Source organism: Thermobia domestica, chromosome 10, assembly GCF_964235325.1.
Source record: "Thermobia domestica chromosome 10, izTheDome1.hap1.1, whole genome shotgun sequence".
Classification (NCBI taxonomy): Eukaryota; Metazoa; Arthropoda; class Insecta; order Zygentoma; family Lepismatidae; genus Thermobia; species Thermobia domestica.
This window is the reverse complement of record NC_137463.1, coordinates 13,691,746-13,718,852: the sequence shown is the minus strand read 5'-3', so window position 1 is coordinate 13,718,852 and position 27,107 is coordinate 13,691,746. Positions and strand designations below refer to the sequence as shown.

The window sequence follows — 27,107 nt, the reverse complement described above, 5'->3', positions numbered from 1 at the left end:
ACAAAAAATATCTTTTTAAATTTATGATGTCATCACACACTATGCCTCAACGCAGAAAGGCCTGAAAGCATATGTAACATGTTCTAAAATGCCTCCAGTCTTGAAGAAAACGAAGTAAAAAGCCTTATTGGAACTTTTTTAATCGAATAATGAAGATTCTACCCTATCACCTAAAAATAGATGATACAATTTAAAAGGTTAAGCATTAGGGAAAAAGCACAGCAACGTTTATCAAGATGACACTTTTTTTCACAAAAGTTAACTGATATTTGGCAGGGGCCTATCTTTAAAAACTCAGAACTAGCTTGCGGCATGAAATACATAAATTTCGCCTGAAGTTATAAAATTAAAAAAAAAAAAAAAAAAAAAATGCAGACGGGATAGGATCCCTTTAAATACGCCTTATTATCTGGGAACAAACACACACACAAAAAAGAATTTTTGTCTTAAATGTCGATGGCGATTTCCCCGTTGGAATAGTTAACGATTTTAAAACCCGAACCCAATGTTACGAAAAGAAGAAAGCAGGATTGCTCCGTTACCTGTTCAAAACGGGATTTTCCCTAATCATCCTCTGCATGACACTTGTTTTCATACTATACTGTACATTTGAGTCTCATTGTATTATGATTATCAACTTCCATAATCGAAATAACAGAGCAAAAACGGGATTTAATTTATTTTCACTTTAAATTAATTTATTTCGGAATTCTATTTAAATCAACGATTTTTATTAAAAAAATCAAGTGATTTAAATCTTGATTTAAATCGTGATTTAAATCTTGATTTAAATCAGGCTGACTTAAATCAATCCACCCTGGTTAATAATAATTTTGGAGTATTTTGAAAAAGTAAAGTTGGTACGAAAAGATACAAATTAAGAATATGGAATCACTATTTAGCAGATTTACGAGTGAAATCTAGTAATTAACGGAGTAATATACAGGGTGCGGCACGTAAAACCGGCCCGTCGTAATATTCTGGTATATTGTGTTTTTGGCAACACTTAAATAATCTATCTTCCTACCAAGAGATGGCGTGTCGAGGTCGGGTCGACTTACGTGACCTGCAGCAGTCACGTGCAGCCGCAGCCAGTGAAACTTGTCGAAACCAGTTGAGAAAAAGGCCTCGTTGTGTTAAGCCGGGTGAGTGTCAGTGTGTGATAATGCCGTATTCGATACCCGAGCGTGTTGCCATTGTTGAAGGGTTCATTCTCACTGGATCTTTTGTGAAAACAAAGAATCCTGGAGGAGTTTTATGCACACTTGACCGAAGAGGAGCGTCAGTTATGTTACTTTCATCAGGACGGTGCAACATGCCACACATCAGCTGCATCATTGTCCCTTGTGCATGAGATGTTTACACCAGAGAGGACAATCAGCAAAGGCTTGTGGCCTCCTCGGTCACCAGACTTGTCCACGTGTGACTTTTACTTATGGGGACTGTTAAAGGGAAGAGTATACGAAACAAATCCACACACAATTGAAGAACTCAAAGAATGTCACCAATAGCATTACAACACAAGAACTGACAAGGGTATATATGAATCTCCTCAATCGTGCTCACATGTGTGTTGAAGTGGGCGGAGGACACTTTCAGCACCTGCTGTGAAGGCTTTTTCTATTCAGCAATGTTTTAACGCTGCACTTCAAGTACATAAAAGGTACACTCCCACTTGAGACAGGCCGTTCTAGCCTAAACATCTAGAGACATTTAGGTTCTAGCAGCGAGTTTTTAACCAATTTACACATTGTTCATTCCGAATATAGGATGCCGTTCCATTCTTCTGTATAGTTAAAAAAAAAAAAAAAAAAGTTATGACTTTTTCTGCGTCAATTTAAAGTTGGGCAATACTAAAGAAATATATTAGCAGTCTTACTTTAAAACCATTGAGGACCACAAGTTGGGAGAGCCGAATTGATGTTCTGACTCCACTTCGATATCAAATAGGGGAGGTTTATGATGCCTTACTTCAAATAAGTAACGACAATAGAACAGACAGAATGGTCGCCCACGATGATCTATGTATAGCAAACCAGCTGCGTGGCTTTACTTTCCTTTGCTCACTTGTTATCTGATATGATTTTTTACTCCATATAAACATAGTAAGCAAAAGTCGCCAAAGCATTGATTTTCATGTGTTGGGTTTCTTGAAAATATATCTGAATACTTTGGGAGGAGCAGAAATGATGCAAAGTTTCAATCTTACTTAGTTGATGCGATAGAATTGGCATCAGCATTAGATATGGATGATTAACGGATAGATAATACAGTGCAAGCTCAAAGTTGAAAGAAGAGAGTTTCAGTAAAAGGCAGAGGACAAAGCTATTGAAGATTCACAAACAAGATACAAGATTGATTTTTATTACAAAGTTCTAGACGTGACTGTGTTAGCTTTAAGAGAAAGGTTTAAGCAACTCAAACATCACAGCGAACATTTCGATTTTCTTTACAACGTAAGTAATCTTAAAGATAAGCCAGCTGAACTTTCGTCTGAAAAGTGCAACACAATTTGGCAGCATTTTAACACACGATGAATCGAAAGATATTAACTCCAGTGATTTGAGAGCTCCTTCGTGGCTAAGCGGTTAGCATGCGCGCCTTTGGCGCGGGAGACCCGGGTTCGATTCCCGGAGGGCTCATGTGGTTCGGATTCCACGTTAATCAGTAGGTCCACGTCTCATATAGCCTCGCTGCTGAACGGGACGTAAAACTCAAAAATCAATCAATCCAGTGATTTGAAAGACGAACTGAAAGTGTTATCTGCTATAATTAAGCCTAAAAGTTCATCAAAAGAGACTTTAAAGAACATGAATTTGCTCCCAATATCAGTGCTGCACTTAGGATTGTGTTAACCTTACCGGTAACAGTGCAAGTGGAGAAAGAAGTTTTTCGAAACTTAAAGCTTATTAAAAACTATCTACGTTCGTCTATGTCTGAAACAAGCTTGAGTGGTCTACCAATGATATCAACAGAACACGAATTAGCAGAAACATTGGACTATGCGAATGTGATAAAGGAATCAGCTCATATCAAAGCAAGAAAAGTCTTTCAATAAGGTATGTTCAATTCAGTTATCTCTATCGTTTTTTAGTACATTTTAAGACTTAGTTTTGCCGTAATATCTGATTCACTATATTATCTTCATGCTCTATATTCTATTGGAAACACCTTTTGATATAAAATAAGCTTAAAAATTAAAATAGTTAGTCGTGATTAAAGCATAGACTTTTTTTTTTTTTCCTGTTTGCGCTGCTGTATATCACAAATATACAGCGAAATCGAGCATACTGAATATTGTGCCATGTATGGAGTTAATATTACGTAAGCATTCGAGAGTAGTTCGATTTTTTGTTTACTTTTCCATTTCATAAAAGTTTCAAATGGGGCATCTTAATTTTTCGTGACACTTGAACGTCTTCTGTCAAAATAAGTTTTGCGGATTAAAGGGGCGGCATGTGAAAGTACCGCTCAGGGCGGCAAAACTGTAGCGCTGGCCCTGTTGTGAATCATTTACGATCACCCTGTTATTTATTGAGAACGACATATAAATATATAAATCAACAAACCTGAATTGGAGCTGGACGCAATGCGAAGATTTCATTCCTGGCTCCTTTGGTATAACCGTTCATGTTGACTAATACATGAATTCCATCGGCATTTATTCTATCGGCAGCCTTTCCATTGCAAGGAATCTGAAATTGCAAAAAAAAAAAAAAAAAAAAAAAAAAAAAAAAAAAAAAAAAAAAAAAAAAAAAAAAAAGTTATTTAACAACATACATGTGACAAAAAACTAGAAGTTTCCACTCAGAAAGTCTCCTTTAATTCTGAATGAAAATTGAAGTAGACACAATAAAATTATTATTATTATTATTACAAAAATGATAATATTATCAGAACTAAAATGTACTCAACACAGGACGACAAACATGAAAGATTACTAGAAGATACTAGAATTTCCCTGCGTTCTGTCGAATTTCTAACTAATGCCTACAGGGTTGGTCAGATTGCAAAGCGTGCTACTAGCCATTTTAGGTTAGGTGATGCTAGGTGTATTTTTTGCTTTACAATGCAAAATCGTTTAACCACTCAGTGCTTCCAAGACACACATTCAAAGAACAAGAATTACTTCACAATAAATCCTGTAAGTAACAGGATTCTATATACATTTCCATCTCCAATACAGTTAATGCGTGCCACACTTCTTACTTTTCTTCTAACTGATTTCCCTTAGTAGTCCTGTAATTGTCTTGTTTTTAATACAATCAGATATATTCTACATTTTCTGTGTTACAGCTTGCAAGCTTTAATTAGCTTAAACGCGTCCCAGATTTCATTAATTAGGACTAAAAGAAATGGAATTCTAGTTTATATTGTAAAATTCTGTTCTTTAAGGATTATACGTAAAGCAAGGTTGAAAAATAGAACGTCCAGACTAGACTTCCACTACCGGTTTATTTACAAATCCTCAAAATAGGTTACAATTCATAAATACTAATATACAATTCTGGGTAAATACAGGTGTTCCTAGACCTGACGGCCTCAGGAAGGAATCCTCAGTCGCGAGCTACGTGAGGGATTGAAGGACACACACTACTCCACTGCAAGTAGAAGGGGGTTAAGGTTTCTGCCAACGCTCCGCTGCGAGCCCAGATCAGGTTGTGGTTAGAATTCTACCGCTGCTCCACTGCAAGCTAAGGCTTTGGGTAGGGTAGGTGCCTCTTAAGACTCCACTGCTAGTCTATAGAGAGGAGACTAGAAAACTGGTGAAGATTTGCCGGCTGCGTCCCATTATATAGGCGTCCTGGCGGTGGTGGCGCTGTTGCTATACTGTTATTATGTGCTTCGTAGAAGGAGCCACTGGTCCGTCGTCTGCTTCGTGGTGTGTACTACTCTGTCGTAAACCCATGTGATGATGTTTACAAACAAGAGCGTAAAGTATTGTTTGTATACAGCAGCACGTGGAACATTACTAGAGCCCGGAACTTTGGCTAAATGCCTTTCTTTTAAAGATGCCTGTATCTGTATTTTTTTAAAGGAAAAATTCATTTTGTGTTGTGAGCCTGTAGTGAAGTTTTTTATTTTACCTATTTTGCCTTTTAATAGCTTCAACAACTTTTGGACGTGTAAATGCCTTCTTTGTAATTTTAGATATAAAAATTTCAAACTATAATTTCTCGATTAGAAGTGTCATTTTTTCATTGAAATGTCTGAGTAGCGTGATACCATGTTCAACAATAACATTGACTTCAGGTTCAGGTTGATTTAAAAACGCTAGCTTAGACGAAAGTCTGCGAACTTTGGGATTTTAACAATTAATGCGAACAAAGGCGCTAGCGTGCTATCAGAAATAATATCTGAGCTTGCAACAAAGAGCGACGACTTCCTTCAAGTTGTTGTTCGCGGGGGCATTGTTTCCCCCGTCGGCATCAAAAGAAACTGGAGCTTCTGTAAAAAAGAAGGAAAGAAAGAACTAAGTTCAATCAACGAAGCATTCGAAGCAATATTCTTTATTTCAGATTCGAACGCACAAAAGGCCGCACCATGCCAAAATTTAGCATACCGTTGAGCAGTAAGTTACAAGGATACGTCCGTGAATTTGACGCAGGTACGTTTACTACCGATGGTGCAGTTTTGTTGTGGAAAGCATGTGGCAAAGCACATAATCACGACAAGAAATACTTTGTATCTCAGCATCTGAATACTGCTGAACATAAAGATGCTGCTTTGAAAATGACGGGACAAAAGAAATTGTCCTTGATTTCAACAGCTGTTTGTTCATCCAATAGACAATCACAATTTTCTTTTGACCTATGCAGGACTTTCCTGGCAACGGGAATATCTTTCTGGAAGCTGGAAAGCAAGACACTAAAGAATTTCCTGGAAAAATACACGAAGGAAGTTGTACCGTCAGAATCTACTCTAAGGAAAATATATTTAAATGCTTCCTATGAACAGACTCTGCAAAAGATTCGTGACGAAGTTTGTGGGAAAAAAGATTTGGATCCCGATAGATGAGAAGACAGATGCTACAGGAAGATACCTATCCAACGTCATCATTGGACCCGTGGAAACATCCTCACCCTTGTAATTTCTTGTGACTGTAGAAGAGCTCGAAAAGGCTAATGACTCATCAATAGCTCAGTTATTCACAAATTCGCTTGTTCTGATCCTGCCAGAAGGAACACAACACAATGATGTCCTCCTTTTCATTACAGATGCTGCTCTGTACATGAAGAAAGCTGCGCGGGCATTGAAAGTGCTGTTCCCCAACATGATTCATATCACATGTTTAGTTTACGCCATACATAGAATCGCTGAAGAGAACAAACACCAAAAAAATATTTCTGAAATCTCCTTCCCGATGTCGGATTTTTAGAGCTTCCTCTTCCTCCACAGCCGATTATCACGAGGTGGGGGACCTGGATTTCAACTGCAGTGTACTATGCAAACAACCTGGAAACGATCCGTGCTGTGATGGAAGAATTATCAGAAGAGGACGCTGCTTCAATTTCCGAGGTGAAAAAACTTTTGTGCTGTTCAGATCTCAGCAGTGATCTTGACTTTATTTCAGTACATTATGGTAAGTTGCCAGAGACTATTACGAAACTAGAGAAAAGAGGTGAAACCCTTCCAACATCCTTACAGATCTTTCAGGAAACAGTTGACCAGCTAGGAAAAGTGCCGGGGGGAAAGAGATTGGCTGTTTATGAAAAATGCAAACGTGTTGTGGCAGCTAACGAGGACTTTCAAAAAATGCTAAAAATTCGTGATGTTCTTAACGGTGAAAAGTGTGATCTTGAAACGAGTCCATCTACAATAGCTTCATTTACATACTCCCAAGTTACTTCAGTTGAAGTTTAAAGATCATTTTCTATTTTAAAAACCGTTCTTTCTGATAGGCGATTAAGTATGACTGTTGCTAACTTAAAGAAGCATCTTGTAGTCATGTGCAACCAGCATACACTGTAAGTAACATTTTGTACACATATACCTATAAAAGAAAAATATCATGTAATGTTTGAGTATTATAAAAAGTAACAACTTTTGTTTTTGCCTTTTAGTGCCTATTTGTCAAATTTTAAATGCCATTTTGCCTGCCTATTTTACACAAAATAAATGCCTAAACTTCCGGGCTCTAGACATTACAATATGAACCATAGGACCGTAAAAGAACCCACAGAGGAAGAACACTTACATTACGGAAATACGAGTCTGGCGCCTAGCTTTTTTGTTGTTAGTTTTCCCATTTTTACCTCCAAATAGTTCTGATTTTGTGTGTCCGGACTTGATACTAAGTTTGAAGTTTAAATTTATCTTGAATCTTAACATGAAGGGGTCATCATTAGAAGATTCTGATCAATCCATGAAAATAGAATCGATCCCTCCAGTGATGTTGGCTAATGTGTGGATGGAAATTGAATATCGCCTAGATGTGCTACGTGCTACCAAGGGTGCTCATGTGGAAGTGTACTGATGTGACCAAAACTTTTATAGTTTGTAAACAATTCAACACCAGTTTCATATTTCTATCTTATTTCTAGCCTGAGTTATCAATTTCTGTAATCAGGGAAGGACTTCTCGGACACCCTGTACTATTTTGTGGGACCGTGAATAAAAAGTTGAGAAAAAGACTCATAAAATGCCTCGCGTGGAGTATTGTACTATATGGGGCAGCAATATGACCATTACGCAAAAATGATGAAAAACGACTGGAAGCTTACAAAATATGGATATGAAGAAGAATGGAAAGAATTAGCTGGGTCGGAGCGGAAAACGAATGAGAAGGTATTAGAAATGGTGGGAGAGTAAAGAACAATTTTAGATATTATTCAGAAGAGAAAGAGACACTGGTTGGGACATTGGCTAAGAAGCAACGGTATCATAAGGAACGTGCTAGAGGATATGATGGCAGGAAAGAGTGCAGAGGGCGAAGAAGGATTGATGGATGATATCAAAACAGAAAATTCGTACGCGATGATGATGATAACTAACACGGCCACGGATAGATCATTTCACAAATCTAATGTCAGTAAAACATTGAACTTACATAAATGTTTCGTTAAAGCTACAAATATAGAGCACTAACCTGTGACAAATCAATGAAATGTTCTGCTTCCCGGGCAATCTTTGCTCTGAAGGTTGTACCATCATCAGGACTCAAAGCATAGCAATAAACTTCGACAAGAGTTTTGTCATGAAGTCCAGGAATAGATTGCATCAAGTGAGAAGTCGGGTGATTTCCAAAATCTGACGAAACATAACCAATCTTCAGTCTTCCACCTTGTGAAACTTCTTTCGGGTATTTGTACGGTGGCTTATGCAAAACGTGAATCTATAAAGCAAGATATCTGTATTAATTAACATATAGATAAACGGATTCTCAGTAATTTTAGATAATACTATGAAGGATTTAATAGGACACAATCCCTAGTCAACAAACGTAATTAATATTAACAAATGTAATAATAACCTGGTAATACTGACATGTAAAAGTACACTTGGCATTAAAGATACAACTCGTATAAATAAAACAGTATAAAACAACAATTTAAGTATTGATGTAATTATAAGTTTAACGGCTACCGATTCTGCTTGTTAACTCTTTTAGGATTTCTACTTTTTGAGGTAAATTTTAAGAGTTTCACTGTTTCCTTACTATTTATCGTAGGATCATAGTTCTCGTACTTCACTTAGGAACTAGTATGTGCCCTATCCAAATATTCATGTTACAGAATCCTGCGGCACTTACGCAACAATTTTTATAGAGGCAGTTGAAGAGTACTTCAAATTATATGACTGTAGCCAAATTCCCTCTATAAAAGTTGCTTCGTGAGCACCTTAGGATTCTGAAACATCAGGGTATCTACTAAAATTCCAAAATGAAATTTCGTGACTTTTTCGTGACCTTTTCTTTACCAAATCATAAAATTTCCTAACACTTTCAAGAGCGAATTTGGGTGAGAATTAGGCCGAATTTTCATCAATGCGATGGAAACTTACTTTGCTTGCGATTTGGTAGCGTCTAGACCCGACCATAGACATTTTTGGTGGTGAATTTTGAAGTTATATAGAACAAAAGTTACTCCAATCTGTACTTACATTTGTAGTTAAAAAATCGTGACCCCAAAGCTAAATTTCGTGACTTTCGTGACCAACAGATACCCTGAACATGCATTTTTGGATAGGGCACATATTAGTTTCAAAGTGAAGTCTTGACCCGACTACGGTAGGTTCCATAGTTTTGGTGCTATAGACCTTCAAAGTTCATTTTTTCATATTTTCGGTAGCCTGTAACTCCGAAAGGAAGCATTTGTGCATCCAGGATGGTCTATACTTTTTGTCTTATCTTGGTGTCAGGAATCACCTCCCAAACGTTAGTGTTGTTTTGAAACACCCTGCATGTGTGTTACATCTGTTATTCATTTTTTACAGCAAGAAGAATTCAAACAATCGAAAGTCAATGAAGAACAAACCATGCAGTGCAGTGATGAATACCTATTATTGGTAGCACATGTACTAATGGTGTAGAAAGTTCTGTAACAGATTGCTCCTCTTTGGTGACTGTATTGAGTTGTGGTTATATGGTTATATCGATAACGAGTCAATATGTCAATTGGCGCTTTCAAAGTGACCACTTCGAGCAGCAGGTTTGATTTTCTGCTATCAAAATTGTCTAGCATAAAATCTGCATCAACTTATCGTTGCTTGCTTTTGTCTCTCTTGCAAACAGTACGTTTAATGCTGCCGATCCAATCTTTAATTATCCGTGAACTCTTGCTACCTTCAAATTGGATTTTTCTAATTAGAAGCAATGTTCTCAGGAGTCACTAATGTTACATGCAGTCCATTTCTGAGTTCATTCGACAGACCTTGCCTATGGTTACGGTATTCTTAAAACCTGTTAATTGCCGTTTTCGAAGGTAAAGCATTCCCAAATGCAAATGAAATGAAATCTTTCAGTTTTACGTCGCACGGTTATGCTGGTTAGGCTAAAGGAGATGGTGATGAGAAATGAGAATTTTAGTGGAAAGTGTTAGGAAACGGGAGAACCCCGAGAAAACCCACCCACACGGTGTTTGTCCAGCACAAAGTTCACTTGGCGCGAGCTGGGATCGAACCAGGGATCCCATGCGCCAGAGGTGAACGCTCTATCACTCAGCCTCCGCGGCTCCAGAATTCCCAAATGCCTGTCACATACGTTCATAACAATCATTGGCGTCTACGTCTACTTTGAAGTCACGGATCATTGCGGGGAAACTGTTCTTCATTCAGCTCCATGGTGACTGATCAATTGACGCTGCTGTACGTCCAGATGTACTGCTTCCTGCATCTATCGAATTGTTCAAGCATGAACAGACTTGCCTGGTCAGGAAGACTCGTCAAATACTGTGTTACAAAGACGCTGAAGCTGAAATTTACGATGCAGACCCTTAAAAGTTTTGTTCTACCTGACTTGAGTAATCTACATCTACACTTCAACCAGCCACGTATCTCATATTCTATACTTAAGAGGCGTCAGTCCACTTACCTTCTCTAAACATAAGTTAGCATGGCGCGCAGCAATAGCCCGACGGAACTCGTGTGAGAGAGGATAAAGCATGGAATGGTGAGGATGAACCGATGGCAATCTGTTCTTGTCTAACTGCTCCGCTACTATGCTGACCAACTTCTTCATTCGGGCGTCGTAGTCTGTCCAGTCACACACGATTTGAAGACAATGAGCTAGGTTACAATATGCATCGGGAAAATCAGGTTTTAATTTCAATGCTGTACGATATGATTGGATGGCTTCTGGTATGTTCCCAGAATCCTGAAATGAAATTCAAACAATCGTTAGGCGGAATAGCTTCTTCTGTACAGGCATTTGATATTATCATTACAGATTACAGCTAATGCAGAAAAACAACACACTGTCTACTTCAATATTGCTGGAAAACAAATTTACGTTAACAGTTAGTGCCCTACCTGTTCTAAAACTACACATACCCAGAAAATGTCTTGTTGCAAATATTACTATTAAGTTGATTTCAGGTAACATGCTACACATGGACTAGAACATAAGCAGAATACGGTATGCAGCAGGGTACGAAAATACTAAGTTGTAATCCAGTTCATTAAGTGATTTGTTTTGAAATGGAATTAAAATCATTCCACAGTAATGTTAAACTTTTTTACTTTTTTCAGAAAAATTTTGCTTGTGTTAAAATCCACCGAAAAAAAAAAAAGTCATGATCTTGTTCTGACTTCTTAAAGTTAAGCCATGTACATTTAATTCAGAGATGCAAATAACCACTCGCCCGGTTAGACACAAAATTAATTATTTTCTCTCTCTAAAATGTAGCTCAGGTCTCATTAAATAAATTATTCTAGAAGAATTGTCATGCTTGCTACCTATCGTAATGCCTTCCATGTTTATCTTACAATAGCTATCATAACAAAAATACAAAATATTCATTTGTACATTTCGATACACTAAATTAAGACATACCTTATGAATGGAAGCAAGATTACTATGAGCGTCTGCGAAAGCCGGGTTTATTTGAATGGCACGGGTATAGCACTGTAAGGCTCCCTGAATATCCTGCATCTCTTTCAAAGTATTTCCCATGTTGCTGTAGGCATCGGCGAAGGTAGGCTGGATCCTGGAACAAACATCAATAAAAAAAACTACTTAAAAAGACATATATACCAACACACTGTTATTGATTAATTTTAGAATACACGTGTAAAAAAGCACGTAAAAAAGCAGAATTTTTAACATGTGGACTGGTAACACTGATGAAGTAGCGCGTGTAACGCGGAAACATGCACTAGTATTCTGTGCCTGCAATAGAGGTAGAGCTGCATACATGCGAGATGCAACTATGTTGAAATGACTGCCGTCATAGAAAATCACGTCAAATGTAACGTAAAATGAGGTCTGTGATCCGGTTTCTCAACGAAAAAGGACAGAATACAGCTGACATCCAACGGGAATCGGTGCTGACACTATCCAATTTTCGACATCGAAATCCAACATCCAAAACACACGAAGACAAGTATTACCGTCTAAAATTCTCCTAATTCATGACAACACCCGCCTTTTGTCTGTACTGTGGATTTATTTGTTTGTACACATTTGTGTGCATTACCGACATGGATGGTCTTAATCAAGTCCGCCACGTATAAGGGATGACGTTCTTCGGCGAGTACACTACCCGGGAAAATGGGGAAGAAAGCAGCTTGAGACCTGCACGTTAGGCATCATTTCAGCATTTGTCCGGTGTGAATGAGAAAAACCCAGGAAAAACTTAACTCACGACGGATGGCCTGGAAAAGCTCTTACACCTTTTCGACAGAGTGCCCTCATCGAGAATCGAACCCAGAATCTCTCACACCAAAGGCGAGATCGTCAGTGATTACGCTACGCAAGGACACATTCGTACTATGGAGACAATTCAAAAATCCCAATGAGAACCTTTTATTCACCCCCCCCATACAGTCCCGACTTTGGCACTACTTTTTTTTTCCACATCTAAAAAGGTTGCTTGGGGACGCCGTAGTCTGGGGTTTAAGCGTTGGACTCACGTCCACGTGGTCCCGAGTTCGATTCGCGGCCGGTGCTCCCCAATTTTCGGTGTCCACTCAACGTCGTGAGGGAAACTGGGGAGTTACGTGAATGAAAGACGTGACGGCCACTAGGTTTAGAAAACTCCCGATGTGACCACGTGCTCGTTGCTACGCTGGATGTAGTTTAGCCGGTCGCTGATAGATGGCGTTGGAGTGGCTCAGGCCGTCAAACGGGCTGTTATGCCAAGTGGTTTGTACATTGCAACGCTTCAATGAAAGTGAAGTTCTCAAGATATCTAAAGATGTTGATGGCTAAAGTCTCAAGTGATGTATTCTACGGAGTTGGTGACGATAAAGCCAAATAGCCAAGGTGGGTACTAGTTTAGTTAGATTCAACAATAATATTTTTTTTCTTTTTAATACCTTTTTTGTGGGTGAAGTGGGGGGCGTCTTGTATTAATCATAAAAAAATCCACCTGGAACTTTCTTCTATTTCCTGTTACATCATTTCGGAAAGAATTACTGCGACGACAGAAATGCTACATATACAATATAATCTGATCTTAAATTCAGATTTTTTTTTTTTCACTTGAAGACCAGAGATCTTAATTGGCATTTCATTACTTAAAACATTCCCCCTTCCCCTCTTCGTCAACATACAAACACATGAGAGAATCCACTATCTGAATTTATGCTCGAAAACACCAGGTTAAAAAAAAAAAAAAAGTTTATATACTGAAGCGTTTTGAATACTAATACAGTACTTACGATGTACAGAGCACGTAATTTGTCACTACCGACGTCTGTCAATAGGGAGAGGGCAATTCTATGTTGAGCAGCTTGTCGGTTTATTGACAAAATAGTTTGCGCGAAAAGTGAGGTCACTGTTAAGGCTTATAGTTTAAGTGGCAAATGATCACGAAAGAAACACACTGATTTAAATAAGACACCGTAAAGTTTTCATTTCCCAGTAGTGAGAAACCTACATGAAAGAAATAGAAAGAGGCTTCATTTTTTAAAGTTTATTTGTATCTAATCTAATATTTATATTATATTTATTGTAGTATCTTATCAAGGAGCCATCATTCTCTCACTGAATATTTCATAAGAAACAGAGCCACGAAAGAGTAGAGAAATCACTGTTGCGACAGAAATAAAAACGCACATTTAAGACATTTCTAACGTACGAAATGCCGAAAGGAGAGCAATAAAGATGGGGAAAGGTTAACCCTTTTTTAAATCCTGGCTTTTTTTAAAGGTAAAATATAGACTTTCAGTGAAGCAGCTACAGCATCATCCATATTAATCTTAGGATATTAGTCAGTATCTCATTCCCTTCAGAATAGAACAGTCTTTTAAACGGTACTATTTATATTTCCGTATCATGCCTCTAAGGTGGGAAATTTTGAGAGATATTGGGATTTATTTTTGGGCCCCTCTGGACCCCCTGTGCTAACCCACGGATCTCAAAATCAACAGAAAAATATTAAGGGGTATACTAAATGCGTGTACAAAATTTCAAGCTTCTATCTTGAATAGTAAGGGCGGGAAAATATTTACCCATGAGACCCACAATGCCTCAGATTACTCCAAAATACCCGGATGCAATATAAAAAATTCCTGAGACACCCTTATTTATTCTAGGATTATGGTTTGTACATCATTCTCTTCAGAATAGAACACCTTTTTAAACGGTATCATTTACGTCTCCATCATGTATCTGACAGGAAAATCGCGAAGAAAGAGATTTTTTGTTAAAAAATATCCCTTTTTAAAATTTGTTCCCTTCTGGACCCCTTCGGTTTTAACGCATAGTTAAAAAAAATCTTATAAATACTAATTGGTGCACTGAACGTTTGTGCAAAATTTCGATCTTCTAGGAGCAAAAATGGGCCCACCAAAAAATAATGAAAATAGGCCTAACAAAAAAGTAGTTCTTTTTAATTTATTACATCATCACCCTCTATGTCTCGACGCAGAAAGGCGTAAAACCATACATAACGTGTTCTACAATGTCTCGACTTGTAGTAAACTTTTTGGTACACTTTTAATCGAATAATGAAAACACTATGTTAGCGTCTATATATATAGGTATTAGAACTTAGAAGGATTAAGACGATCCATCCAAGTTTGAAACTGCGTAAAAAACAAATATTTATTTTTAAAAAGTTAACATTAGTTTCACATTATAAAATTTAAAATTTATATATATATATATATATATATATATATATATATATAGGATATTTCAAAACAACACCGACAACGTTTGAGAGGTAATTCCTGACATCAAGATAAGTCGAAAAGTATAGATCAACCTGGGTGCACAAATGCTTCCTTTCCGAGTTAAAGACTGCCAAAAACATGAAATAATGAACTTTTAAAGGTCCACAGCTACACAACTATAGGACCCACAGTAGTAGGATCAAGACTTTACTTAGGAACTTGTATGTGCCCTGTCCAGATATCCAAGTTCCACAATCCTGCGGTACTTCCGTAACAATTTTTACAGAGCTAGTTGGTGAGTACTTCAAATTCTGTGCCCGTAGCTAAACCCCCTCTATAAAATTGTTGAATGAGTACATTAGCATTCTGAAACATGTATTTTGGATAGCGCACATGTTAGTTCCTAAATGAAGTTTTGACCCCACTACGGTAGGTCCCATAGTTTTGGAGCTATGGAACTTTAAAGTTCATTGTTTTATGTTTTCGGCAGCCTATGACTACGAAAGGAAGCATTTGGTCGATATTTTTTGTCTCATCTTGCTGTCAGGTAGTACCTCCCAAGCGTTGTTGGTGTATTGAAACACCCTATATTATACATATACACATACAAAGTTTAATACAGAATTATTTAACTAACCTTATGGCTTCCTTGTAATGCATTAGGGCTTCGTTGAGTTTTCCTTGTTGTTGTAAGACCGAAGCAAGATTTGAATGGGCTGCAGCAAATTCAGGAAACACTTCCAGTGCTTTTAAGTACAATCGAGTGGCTTCTTCAATGTACCCTTGCTCACGTTTAATGTTGGCCAGGTTGTTGAGAGAGTCCGCATGCGTTGGACAAAGCCGAAGAGCTGTGTTGTAACATTCTTCGGCTTCAACAACCTACAACGAAAATTAAAATTAAAAAATAAATCACAATTATAAACAATCAAGTATAGTGCAAATGCTCTAGGAGTCCAGAATAGTACTCTTGTGCTAAAAATGTTCGCTCTGTTATTACGACTAGTCGCATGGTCTTGTATAATCGAGCTTTCCTGGAGGCAAGAGAATGTGGTGAGGAACGGCCTATGAAATGAAATATTTCAGTTTAACGTCCCACGATTATGCCTTTTAGGGTAAGAGAGACGATGATTAAAACAAGTGAATAATGGAAGAATTGGTAGATGAGAAAGTGGGAGGAAACGGAAGTACCCGAGAAATCCCACGCACCAGATGTAAGCGCTCTAAAAGTCCACTTGGCGCGAGCTGGGATCGAACCAGGAACCCCACGCAACATGCGTGAACGCTCTACCACTGAGCCACCACGGACCATATATATGAATAATTAGGATCAGACTTCTAGGCTTACGGCATCTGAGGCCACGCTTGCTCGTTCATTTGAGGGATGATGTCCCCCGGCGATCACACTGTTTGGGGAATTGGGGGAGGAAGGAAGCAAGCGCCTGGGACCTGTATACTAGGTACAATCCCGGCATTTGCCGGTATGAACGAGGAAAACTCAGGAACACCTCACTCAGGATGGTTGCTTCGAAAAAGTTAAGACTTGTTCGACCGTGTCCCAACTGGGAATTCAATCCAGGATTGCTCACACCAAAGGCGAGAGCGTTAGCGACTGAGAGACTACAATATTATTTTCCTAGAATCTGCCACCCACCAATATACTCGCAATTAGACACGAGTAAGCTACGTGATCATGTAGTCACCGCTCATGATTGTTTTACTGCGTCACTGCTTTTAAGACTCTTCTACGCTAATAAATTAGTATTCAGTTATTTAACAATTTCATTTATTATCTCCTTAACAATTAGTCAATTATTTCTTTATTATTGATTTTAACACAAAAAAATATAACTTCAAATCACTTTTAAATATATATTAACTACAGCGCGGTAACATATTCTACATATGTTGATCTAATTCAGTTTTCTTTCTTTTTTAAAAATCATCGTTCCTTAGAATTAAACGGAAAACTTACTCAAATCGGTCCACCTATTCTGAAACAAATGAACCACTGGAACCTTATAGAGGAAACAAATTCCAAGATGAATGCAAGTTTTCATTTTTTCTTCGAATTCAGAACATACTTTTTACATTATATATTAATACAGTGTTATACATTGAATTTCTAAGGTATTAATTGAATTAATCTGATATAAAAGACCTTTTATGAAACATATATTCTTTTAAAAGCGATTTATTTTAAATGTTAAATTTCTTTATAATTTCTATTTTATGAAACAATAGCATAATAAACGCTGCAAATATATTTGTTACAAGATAGTACAAACCTTTGTTAAACTTTTTTTTTCCTTTGACGTACACAATTCTGAAAAATTAAAATAACGGAAGTGATATATCTTTAATTTCAAGATCACAAAAATCGTAACTCACAATAAAGTTAAACAAATTAACATTTTAAAATGTTTAACACTTTTAAAAGTTCCATCGCGTTCTTTTTTATTTTTATTTGTTTTTCTGTATTTTATTTTTTTTGCGTAATCAACAAAACGGGAACTGCTGGCGCGTGGCTTCCTATTTCACACATTTAATATAAATATGCTTACGTGACATGTCCGCATCACTTACGTGTATTTTCAATTTATAAAAGACCTTGAAAACAAACTAACACTGCGGTAGAAATCTCACAAAAGGAGAATCTTTCTGTTAACAAACACTACACTCTTCTAGACTTCTATATTCATATAAGAGGCGCTTCCAAGGAAGCATTTACAATTCTTTTTACGTACTTTACGTACCTGTCCTTTCTCTTTGAGGGCATTTGCCAAGTTACAGTACGCATCTGGGAAATTAGGTTGAAGTTCAATGGCCCGTCTGTATGTATCAATTGCAAGATCTATAAGACTGGAAATAAAAAAAAATATATATTTATAAGAATGTTCTTTTAAAAAAATAATAAAAAGACAGAAAATGTTTTATTTATTTTTAATTATTATAATAGTCCGTTTACAAGAGTAAACCGACTGAGTACTTTTGGTTTGGCAAATGAATTTTCATACGAAATTATGAAAATATAATGCACCATTTCAGTTTTAGTCCGCCGAAAACTGGCAGGAACTGGTTTGTCTAGGAATCCTGGAAACTACTTTTTAAATAATAGTTGTATTTAGTTTGTAATAAACGAAGTAGTTTTAACATACTATTATTAAAATTAAATAGTAATGTTATTTAAAAGTAGTTCACAGGATTCCAACACAACATGATCCATAATCAAATACAGCTGAGTTCGTTCCTCTAGTCGCTGTCTTAACTTAGATTTGGGGGGAAATGTTATTCTGACAATACTGAAATGGCAACACTGAAAATTCTTGAGGTTCATATTTTCTGTTGTAGAATAATATTATCTATGATTGTGGTAAGTTGCATTTCATTATCTCCTTTCACTTACGAATAAAGAAGCAAAAGAAAAAATGGTAAATTTTCTAATATTTTTAATGTTAGGCTCTTAATGTAATAAAAACAATAGTTTAGTATTTTAAGAATCCTGATGACGCTGAACAGCTTGTTGTAAGTTTTAAATGATGTGAACGTTCTAAAACACAAAAATGAAAGGAAATCTTTTACGTTTTACGTTTATGTTCTTTAGTCTAAAGGATATATATATAGTTAAAATGAAAGTGGATGGAAGAATGAAAAGAAATGAAAGGAAAAACGGGAGAACCTAGGGAAATCACAAGAATACCGGGTGGTCCAGAAGTAGTGACTCACTGTTGTTATGGGCGGTAGGTTACGCTGTGATTGATGATGTTTGTTTCTTGTGATACCTCTTGTTGCAGGAGAGGGATGATTTTGATACATTGTGGTGGCAGCAAGACTGTGCTCCACCACATTTTGCCCGGATTGTCCATGACTTTTTGAACGAATTCTTCCCCGGGCGATGGATTGGTCGTCGAGAAATAATGAAGTGGCCGCCACAGTCTCACCAGTTCTCACTCCTCCCGACTTCTTCCTATGGGGACATTTGAAGGCCAAGGTACATGCAAGACCCTTAAACAGTGTTGCGGAATTGACGGCGCGAATCGCTGAGGGATTTAACACTCTCATTCAGATGTGCGGAGATGCGTGCAGAAATGAACGTCTCCGGATGCAGGCATGTTAATGGCAGTCACGTGGACCTCCAAATGAAAAATAGGGATTAGATACTGTAAATTACTCGATTTTTACATCAATCCCCTGTATCTACAATTTTGTTTCATGCTATTCTTGTTTATAATAAGAATGTACTGATCATTCAAAAGGCGAGTCACTACTTTTGGTACACCCCATATAGTGCTATTCAGTACAAGTTCACATGGTGAGAGACCGGAAGAGGGACCCTTCGTACTGGAGTCAGCACTCTATTCCTAAACCATCATGTTTCTTCTTATTAAAAAGATAAGCCTACTTAGTGCGCTAAGATTACATAGATAAGGAGAGTAATTTGGTTCTTCACTATATTACACACACTACTAAGTCTGATTCGGGTTTGAAAGCTTAAATCTACATGTAACAAAATTTAAAACATCTAACAACTGAAATCCTTGCATTTTCCTTTTTGAATTTCCAAGTATGTTGAGGAACACATAATGCAATACTCAAATTGAGGCTAAATCAATTTCAAAACAGCTCTTAAAAGGAACACTCTTTTTCTTTTCTTTTTTCTTTCTTTTCCTTAAACAACAAAAGGAAATCATAATTGGATTTTATTGAATTTCCAAGCGAAGAACAACTTCTCTGTCAAATTAAGGAACAGAGAGGATTCCATTAGAATCTCATTTAGATGGCAAAATTTAATTATGAAAAGTAGAGGGTGTAAAAGCACAACAGAACTTCCGTGTCCTCATCACAGACAACAACTCACTGCAGACTAGTCAGTGATTTACACAACCATGTTATTGAAACATGAATGAGAGAAACAAGTTATCCCGAAAACTTAATTTTGTTTGCGTATGTAACAGTAAGAGCAATTCAAGAGAGTTTATTTTTTATATCTTCTTGTTTTAAGTATCGATTATATCTTCTTGTGTATAATCGATAGCACAATTGCCCTTGGTGTGCGTCTTTTCGGGTTCGATTCTTGGTAAGGTATATACATTTTCGGTCAAAGTAAGGAGGACATTCTTCTTATGTATTCTGCCTTTTGGCAGGTTCTGGGACTAATGGGTTATATTTTTCTTCTTTCTTTTCTTCTTAATTTTCAGTTTGGGCTTGGAAATGTTTCTTTCATGTTTCTCAATTTTCAGCTTCCTCTTTTAACTCCCAATATTTTTTTCTATTTTTCAATTCATCAATCACTTGTGTTCTTCTTCTTCCAATTCCTCTCTTTCCTTCTATGGCGGTATGAAGAAGACAATTTCTTCCTAAGATGTGTCCAATCCAATTGGCCTTTTTTACGAAAAATGTTGGCTAGAAGTGTCCTCCTCTCTTATTTGTTTCAAAACATCCTCATTTGTTACTCTCTCTGTACATTTTATCATCATCATCTTCCTGCAACACCACATTTCGAAGCTCTCTAAATACTTCTCTAACTTCCTTTATGTTGAAGTCTCTGAACCATACAGTCCAATGCTCTAGATACAGCACTTGACCAATTTCTTCCTTAGTCCAATATTAAGGCTGCTAGTTAAAGAGTGGTCTTTTCTTGTTATATGCTTGTTTGGTTCCCCACTTGATCTCTTTGCTGCAGTACGCATCTTTCGTCAAAATACTTCCCAGATATTTGAAACGATCGACCTCTTTAAGTTCTCTTGTTCTGCTCTCACATGTAACGGCAAGGGCAGATTATTAACAAGATCACGTATGCAGATGATACAGTTATTGTAGCTAGAACTGAAGAAAGACTACAGGAGATAACTGACAAAATAGCTAAAACTGGGAAACTATATAGAGTGGAAATCAACATAAAAAATCGAAAGTCATTCCGTGGAGGACATACGGGAAGATATTTGAATAAACAAATTGTCAACTCCCCCCCCCCCCCAACAGACCACGTTCCCATTAACAGCATAGCTGCAATAATGTACCTATCAACTGGCCATATGTTTGCTGCTCTGTTAAACGAATAGTTCCCTCGTGGCTAAGCAATTAGTGTACGCGTCTTTGGCGTGGGAGACCTGGGTTCGATTCCTTCCGGAGGTCATGTGATTGAGATCTCATGTTAAATTGTAGATGCAAGTCTCAATACAGCCTCGCTGCTGAAAGGGACGCTAGATTCAAAATCATTATCACCATAATTCGAAAGTAGAACATCTTAAATTCAAAAGAAAGAATGCTATTACTGCTCTAGTCCAACTGTCGAATACTTCAACTTTTAGTATTAAGATACCTGCTTTTTAACATCGCAAGTCGTATTGTACGATAAAAACCAACCATAAATACAAGTGAACGAAGAATTAAATAAAAGGGATTTTGCCTTAGTTTTCAGATAAGCAAAATGTGATGTTTTGCATTTTCGGCGATTTAGAACTCAAAGAAGGAGTTTTCCGACCCAAGTTTATTAAGAATTTCCTGCATTCTTTCATCTCCTAAATTTATGATATAATATGATGTTCACCGGACATAAACAGTTTAAAGTGGGATCTCAACTACCGTAATGCATTTGATGCTTTCCCAACCCGAGTCAAACTCGGGACCTGGTGCGCCAAAGGTACCCACAAGCCACTAGACCAACGGAAGGCTTAACCTTTTCAGAACGAACGGCTCAAGGGCTGAGCCGGCAGTTTTAACTTCAGTAGCTCGGCTCCTAATTAACGTGGAAAGATGATTTAGATGTCTTTATCTCTTCAAGACGGGTAGAAATTCCCAGCGGTGTGCATTTTATCCATATCGGGGGTCCCGCAGCGGAAGGGTACGGGAGAAAATATTGGATGTTTTTGTTCTCCCTTTCCCTCAGCATTTGGGGGTGGAACTCTCCTTCAAAAGGAGCTTCAAGCATAAAAAGTGGTTTCAATAAATGAACACACTAACTAATGAGACCCTGTATATGGCCACTGGGCTTGCGAGGGGTACTGAATCCTTTTTTCAGTGTATATATTTTTTTTTATAAAAGAAAAACATATTACTTGAAAGTTGTGGGACGCTGGCAACATATTTGTCATACGCCGAAATGTCACATGTACGCCAGACATTCGGAACAAACATATAAAAAAAAATAAAAGGCGAATATACAATAGCAAGGAAGAAAAAAATTCGGAACATCGTGCCTACGAGAATCATCCTATATATATAATATAATATTCTATATATATATAATATTGTAGTCTACTCTGACGTTGGCAGCCCTAGCGACCCTGTTGAAAAGCTTATGAGAGAGAGATTCCAATAAGGTAACTTCTATGCCTCTAGTGTTCAGCCCGTAAAAGAAGAAGAGTCCAAAAAGCCGAAAAAAAATAACACTTTTTCGAAGATTGTGGGGCTCTGGCAACACTGTTATTTGTACGCACGGAGGGAGGGGCACAAAAGTTATCTCGTTGGAATCTGTGTTCCATAAACTTTACAACGAGGTATACTTTATATCCCTGTGACAATTAATAGGGGAATTAGGGCCGTCAACTCGAAGGTCTATGATTTTCTTGAAATCCCTCTTGGTCCTGAAAAGGTTAATCGATTCATATGGTTTCATTACGGCTCATAACGTCGTAACGGACGGGCATTCAAATTTCTTAATTTGCATGTCATACACAATTACTCTTGAATTCGTTCTTACAGAAACCAAGAAAACATGGTAAAAGCCTGTAACAATGAGAGGCAGAAAGAAAATCCATAAAGATGCTATTCCGACATTATCTAGCGGAATTGAAGCAATAACTGCAAGATTCAACATCGGAATTTAGCTATTACAATGTAAGAACGTTTACATTTCGATCATCCGATTGTAAGTTGAACAAGCGCTTCTTGTGAAGAGAACTAAACGCTTACTCACACTATTAATCGACGTGGTTTTTATAACTGACGTATTGCTCACATATTTGCGTCATCACATTTACAACAAAGAGCACATATCCAGGGGTTAAGTTTAATATCAACAGTCATATAGACACAATTATACAATGTTTTAATGTTTACGTTATCAAACAATGTTTATACCAAGCATTACACTATGCATATATACATACCCTTGTTCATAATATACACACGCCAGATTTCCATGCACAACTGCGTTATTTGGACTAAGATTCAAGGCTCGTAAATATGCAGCCACCGCTCTGTAAAAATAACCAGAAAGAGAAGATTTTCAGTCATTTTGTGTCTTACTGTTAGAGCTCTAAAATTAGGTCAGGAAACACAGAATATAAACAAACAATGTTAAAAAGACATGATGATCTCTCTCACTATGGTACAATCAATGGATTCATGGAAACACCCTTGGCGGCTTTCCAAACAAAAATAAACACAACATTTCTTTACCAAATGATCTCACTCAGTGAAAATTAAATAAATCCTCTTCCTTTTTTCTTCACTTTAAAAAAAAATCTTTATCGTTTCCAAGGGATCAAAATTGTTTTCAAATTATATAGTGTACCTGTAAAGTTCTCTCTCTACTACGAACATGGGGACGTTAAATTTTCTATTAAGTTTTTACATATTCAATGGAAGCAGGAAGGAAAAAAAACGACTGCTTCTATAGGGTGTCCCAGGAGGACGAGGCAATATTTTGGGAAATGGTAGTATGGGTGATTCTAAGCAAAAAGTTCATATGAACATGGGTCCTAATCTCAATGGTTTGAGAGCTACAGGTTATGAACCATTTTTGACTTTATATTGCATATTGCTCACCCTGTAGTTATTCTACAGTGGTAAGACATAGAAGATTTGAAAGATGATGAAATGGTCTTTCGAATGGTATGCAATGTATTAGTGGTGTCTTGGAAGAGAAGTTATTGAGGGATATTTGAGAATCAGTGTTGCCATCCAATTTCTTGAAATAACCTTAACTTTCCCAAATTTCCCTCAATAGCTTCCCTTCCAAAGATACCACTGTCACATGTTGCATACCGTTCGAAAAGCCATTCCATCACTTTTCAAATTCGCTTTGTCTCACCTCTGTAGAGTAAATACATGGTGAGCAATATGCAACAAAGTCAACAATGGTTCACAACCTGTAGCTCCCAAACCGTTGAGATTAGGACCTATGTTTATATGAACTTTTTTCTGCTTAGAATCACCTATACTACCATTTCCCAAAATACTGCCCCTTCCTCCTGGGATACCCTGTATATACGAGGGGATGAGAATAATATATTATTTTCCTGATAGAATACATGAAGAAAATTCATCTCTTACTCATCGCTTTAACGAAGACTGCATGTTCTTAGAAGTAAGTTAATGTAAATCAAGATGTTAATGAAAGAAGACCATTTTAAAAGTCGAAAGATATTAGGCTTTCTTAACATTTCTTGCATCACGGGATAACAGCTGGGTAGTCTGAAATGAAGTTTTGAACATAGTTCGAACCTTGAAACGGTTTTTCTCATGCATGTACCTGATTAAGATGAGAATGCTACGGGGGATCAAACATCTGCGCCCAAAATAGAATATCTCAGTAGTCTCTTGTTACACTTGTTATTAAAAATAAGTGATCATGCGCCCCAGCGTTCTAGGAAATACCATTTGTAAAGGGGAGGGGGAAATTTGTCGTATTTTAATTTCCCACTTTCTATTTATTAAATACTGAAAGTGAGCAAACGTTTGAACTAACATGAACATCGTTGGAACTTGGATCGAGCTAGGGTTTTTATCACTATATGTCCATTCACATACGCATCTTAAGGGGAAACAGAATTTCAAATCTTTTCCATAAATCTATTCTTCCCGTGCAAAGAACACCTATTTCAGCTAGTTACACATATGTAGAGAAAACTAGAAAAAAAGATCCACATCCTACAGTAGGGTTGCCAACTTTTGAAAATGGAAATACCGGACACCCTCTTGGAGTACGTCGTTCGTCAAAAATGTGAACCTGAAAATGGTTACTTCACATAAAATTGAGCGGTTCGAAGTTCGAATTTAATAACTTTAGTTAATTTTGAAGCATTTATTAAACTTGCTTATTCCATGTAATTTTTGTGGTATAGCATCAATAATACATCATATTTAAAACAGAAAACTAAATATAATTGGCAATATAACTATGGCATGCAGAAAATATGAATGAAAAAGAAGTCTGACCAACTTCGCTGAGGCTGGTGATGTTTCACAATGCCTACGTACCTTACTGGATCTAGATGCATTATATAATTGAAAGATGTAACTGAGGATGAAGCAGTGCTAGCTGTACTCTTGAAAATGTACTTTTGTTGACCTTCAGCAGTCTTCAGCAAATTCCACGCAAGACAGGTCGGTATCAAATCAAATAAGCTCTGATTTAGCCATGTTCATCGATAAACGACTTCTTTCGTCAATCCAAAATAATCGGAATAGAACAGAATATGACTAGTAAGAGGGAAAATACCGGACATTTAATGTCCGTTTTGAGTTCGTACCGGACAACGGACAAGGTCAAAAACAGAACTGTCCGATAAAATACCGGATGGTTGGCAACCTTATCCTAGAGTTACGTGCTTTAGGCTAAAGGAGACGGATGATCAATGAAAAAAAAAATTTTAGTTTCGCAATAATTTATCTTCCAACGGGAATCGAACCCGGGGCCTCAAAGACACATGCACCACCACACTAAACCAGCGAAGAGGCCGTAAATAGGCAATTATAAGTGTCCCTGTAAATAGGTAATTGTATGGAGGTCTCTGGAGAATGGTCCAAAAATAGTTTATATAGCTATGGTAATCAAAAATTCGAAAGATGACACATGGACTGAAATTGAAAATAAGTACTGAAAACAAAACACAGAAGGTATTATTTCCTGTTTTACTTTCTGATGTCAATCGTGTAGAACATTTCTGAACGAAAAATTGTAAGATGAATTTCCAGATTTCAGTATTTCCTTTTCAAATCATTTTATCTTACCTCTAGAGAGAAACAGAAATATTAATATTTCAACCTGTTCGAAGTAAAAACATTCAATTTCTTTATAAGAAGCAATTGGTCAAAGATTTCCTGTAAGTTAAGCTCTTAGTGACGCCATTGCTTGTTAAAATAAACAAGCGCGAAGATGTTAAGGAAATGTTAGCCGAAACTTTCAACTCCATTGAAATGTAAAAACTCTGCAGACTGACTCATATTATCAATATTTTTAAAAAGGAAAACTGGCAGAACCAACTTTTTTCTTGAAGTAGAGCGATACGCGTTCGATACTCCTTAGTCAACATATTTTTAAAAATGAATGCTTTGAATCGATCTTTTTCTTCAGCGAGTCAACATTCGTAATCAACAATGTAGTCATATATTATTAACAAGGCGTAGAACAACAATCAAGAGTGACTGGATCATTACGATATTGACATTTTATTTTCGCTTCAAGAATTTTCCACCGTTCGATGTTACACTACTTTAAAACCCAAATTACTGGTGTCTAAACACTCAAGTATCACTTAACGGAAATTAGTTTATCATACGTAATTAACAATAAAATCGTGCGGCACCCATCTATGCATTTAATGCTAACCGAGTATAGTTAATTCTTTCATGTGGCCACCACGATATAATTTCTAGTCATTTGAAACAGTCTAAAAGTTTTAAAATACAGGGTGTCTCAAAAGTCCCTTGACATAGGGTAACTGTTATTATCCGAGTTACAACAAAATTCAAGAGGGGAAACAGTCTCCAAATATGTTTCAATTTGAAGTGAAGGAATTTTTTAAATCGGACTAGCAGTTTCGGCTGTACACTCTTTATGCGCCCAATATTAAATGAAAATGATGCAACGTTGCCATTTACCGGGAGATTGATAAATTGCGTAAGAGTATGGTGAATGATGGCATGTTTGAAATGGGGGATGACCATCGAGACATTAGCATAAAAGACAGTAAGCAGACACAGCCATCAACTGGATTGTAGTACATGGAAAGTCAGTTTGCGACAAACTACTTGCTACTGGTCGCACAAGGGCTATTGGAACGTACAGTACACAAGGAATGTTCTGGTTGTTATCACACAATAAATATCAAAAATCAGGAGTACCGAGTTAGTCGTCTGCATTTTCCACATTTAGGTCCTTCTACATGGGTAACATTTAACTCTTAAAATTTTGGGAATGACTGAAGAAATACGCTTTTACTTCGTACCCTAATTACCTTAGTCATAGTTCATTACGTCAATCTCTATACAATAAGTGAGACTTTTGAGTATTATGATCTATAAATTCGGGATTTTTTTTCTTTCTGAAAATGGCTGTGAAGCGCTTTATATTTCATAATTCATAAAATATATAAATAATGCTA

The 27,107-nt window shown here is 37.0% G+C and overlaps 1 protein-coding gene across 4 annotated transcripts in view; it reads right to left on the bottom strand.

Moving 5' to 3' along the window:
• sxc (O-linked N-acetylglucosamine (GlcNAc) transferase sxc) overlaps nucleotides 1–27,107 on the bottom strand; it is a 144,540-nt gene that overhangs the window by 33,994 nt on the left and 83,439 nt on the right. For 2 of the 4 annotated variants that reach the window (XM_081727722.1, XM_081727719.1), the window contains exons 6-12: nucleotides 22,887–22,976; nucleotides 17,523–17,637; nucleotides 15,416–15,657; nucleotides 11,492–11,645; nucleotides 10,532–10,813; nucleotides 8,090–8,335; nucleotides 3,570–3,695 (exon numbers count right to left, since the gene is read on the bottom strand). In XM_081727722.1, the coding sequence (XP_081583848.1) occupies nucleotides 3,570–3,695; nucleotides 8,090–8,335; nucleotides 10,532–10,813; nucleotides 11,492–11,645; nucleotides 15,416–15,657; nucleotides 17,523–17,637; nucleotides 22,887–22,976 (1,255 nt within the window). The remainder of the gene's footprint in view (nucleotides 1–3,569; nucleotides 3,696–8,089; nucleotides 8,336–10,531; nucleotides 10,814–11,491; nucleotides 11,646–15,415; nucleotides 15,658–17,522; nucleotides 17,638–22,886; nucleotides 22,977–27,107) is intronic. The other 2 variants (XM_081727723.1, XM_081727720.1) reach the window with 1 other exon arrangement.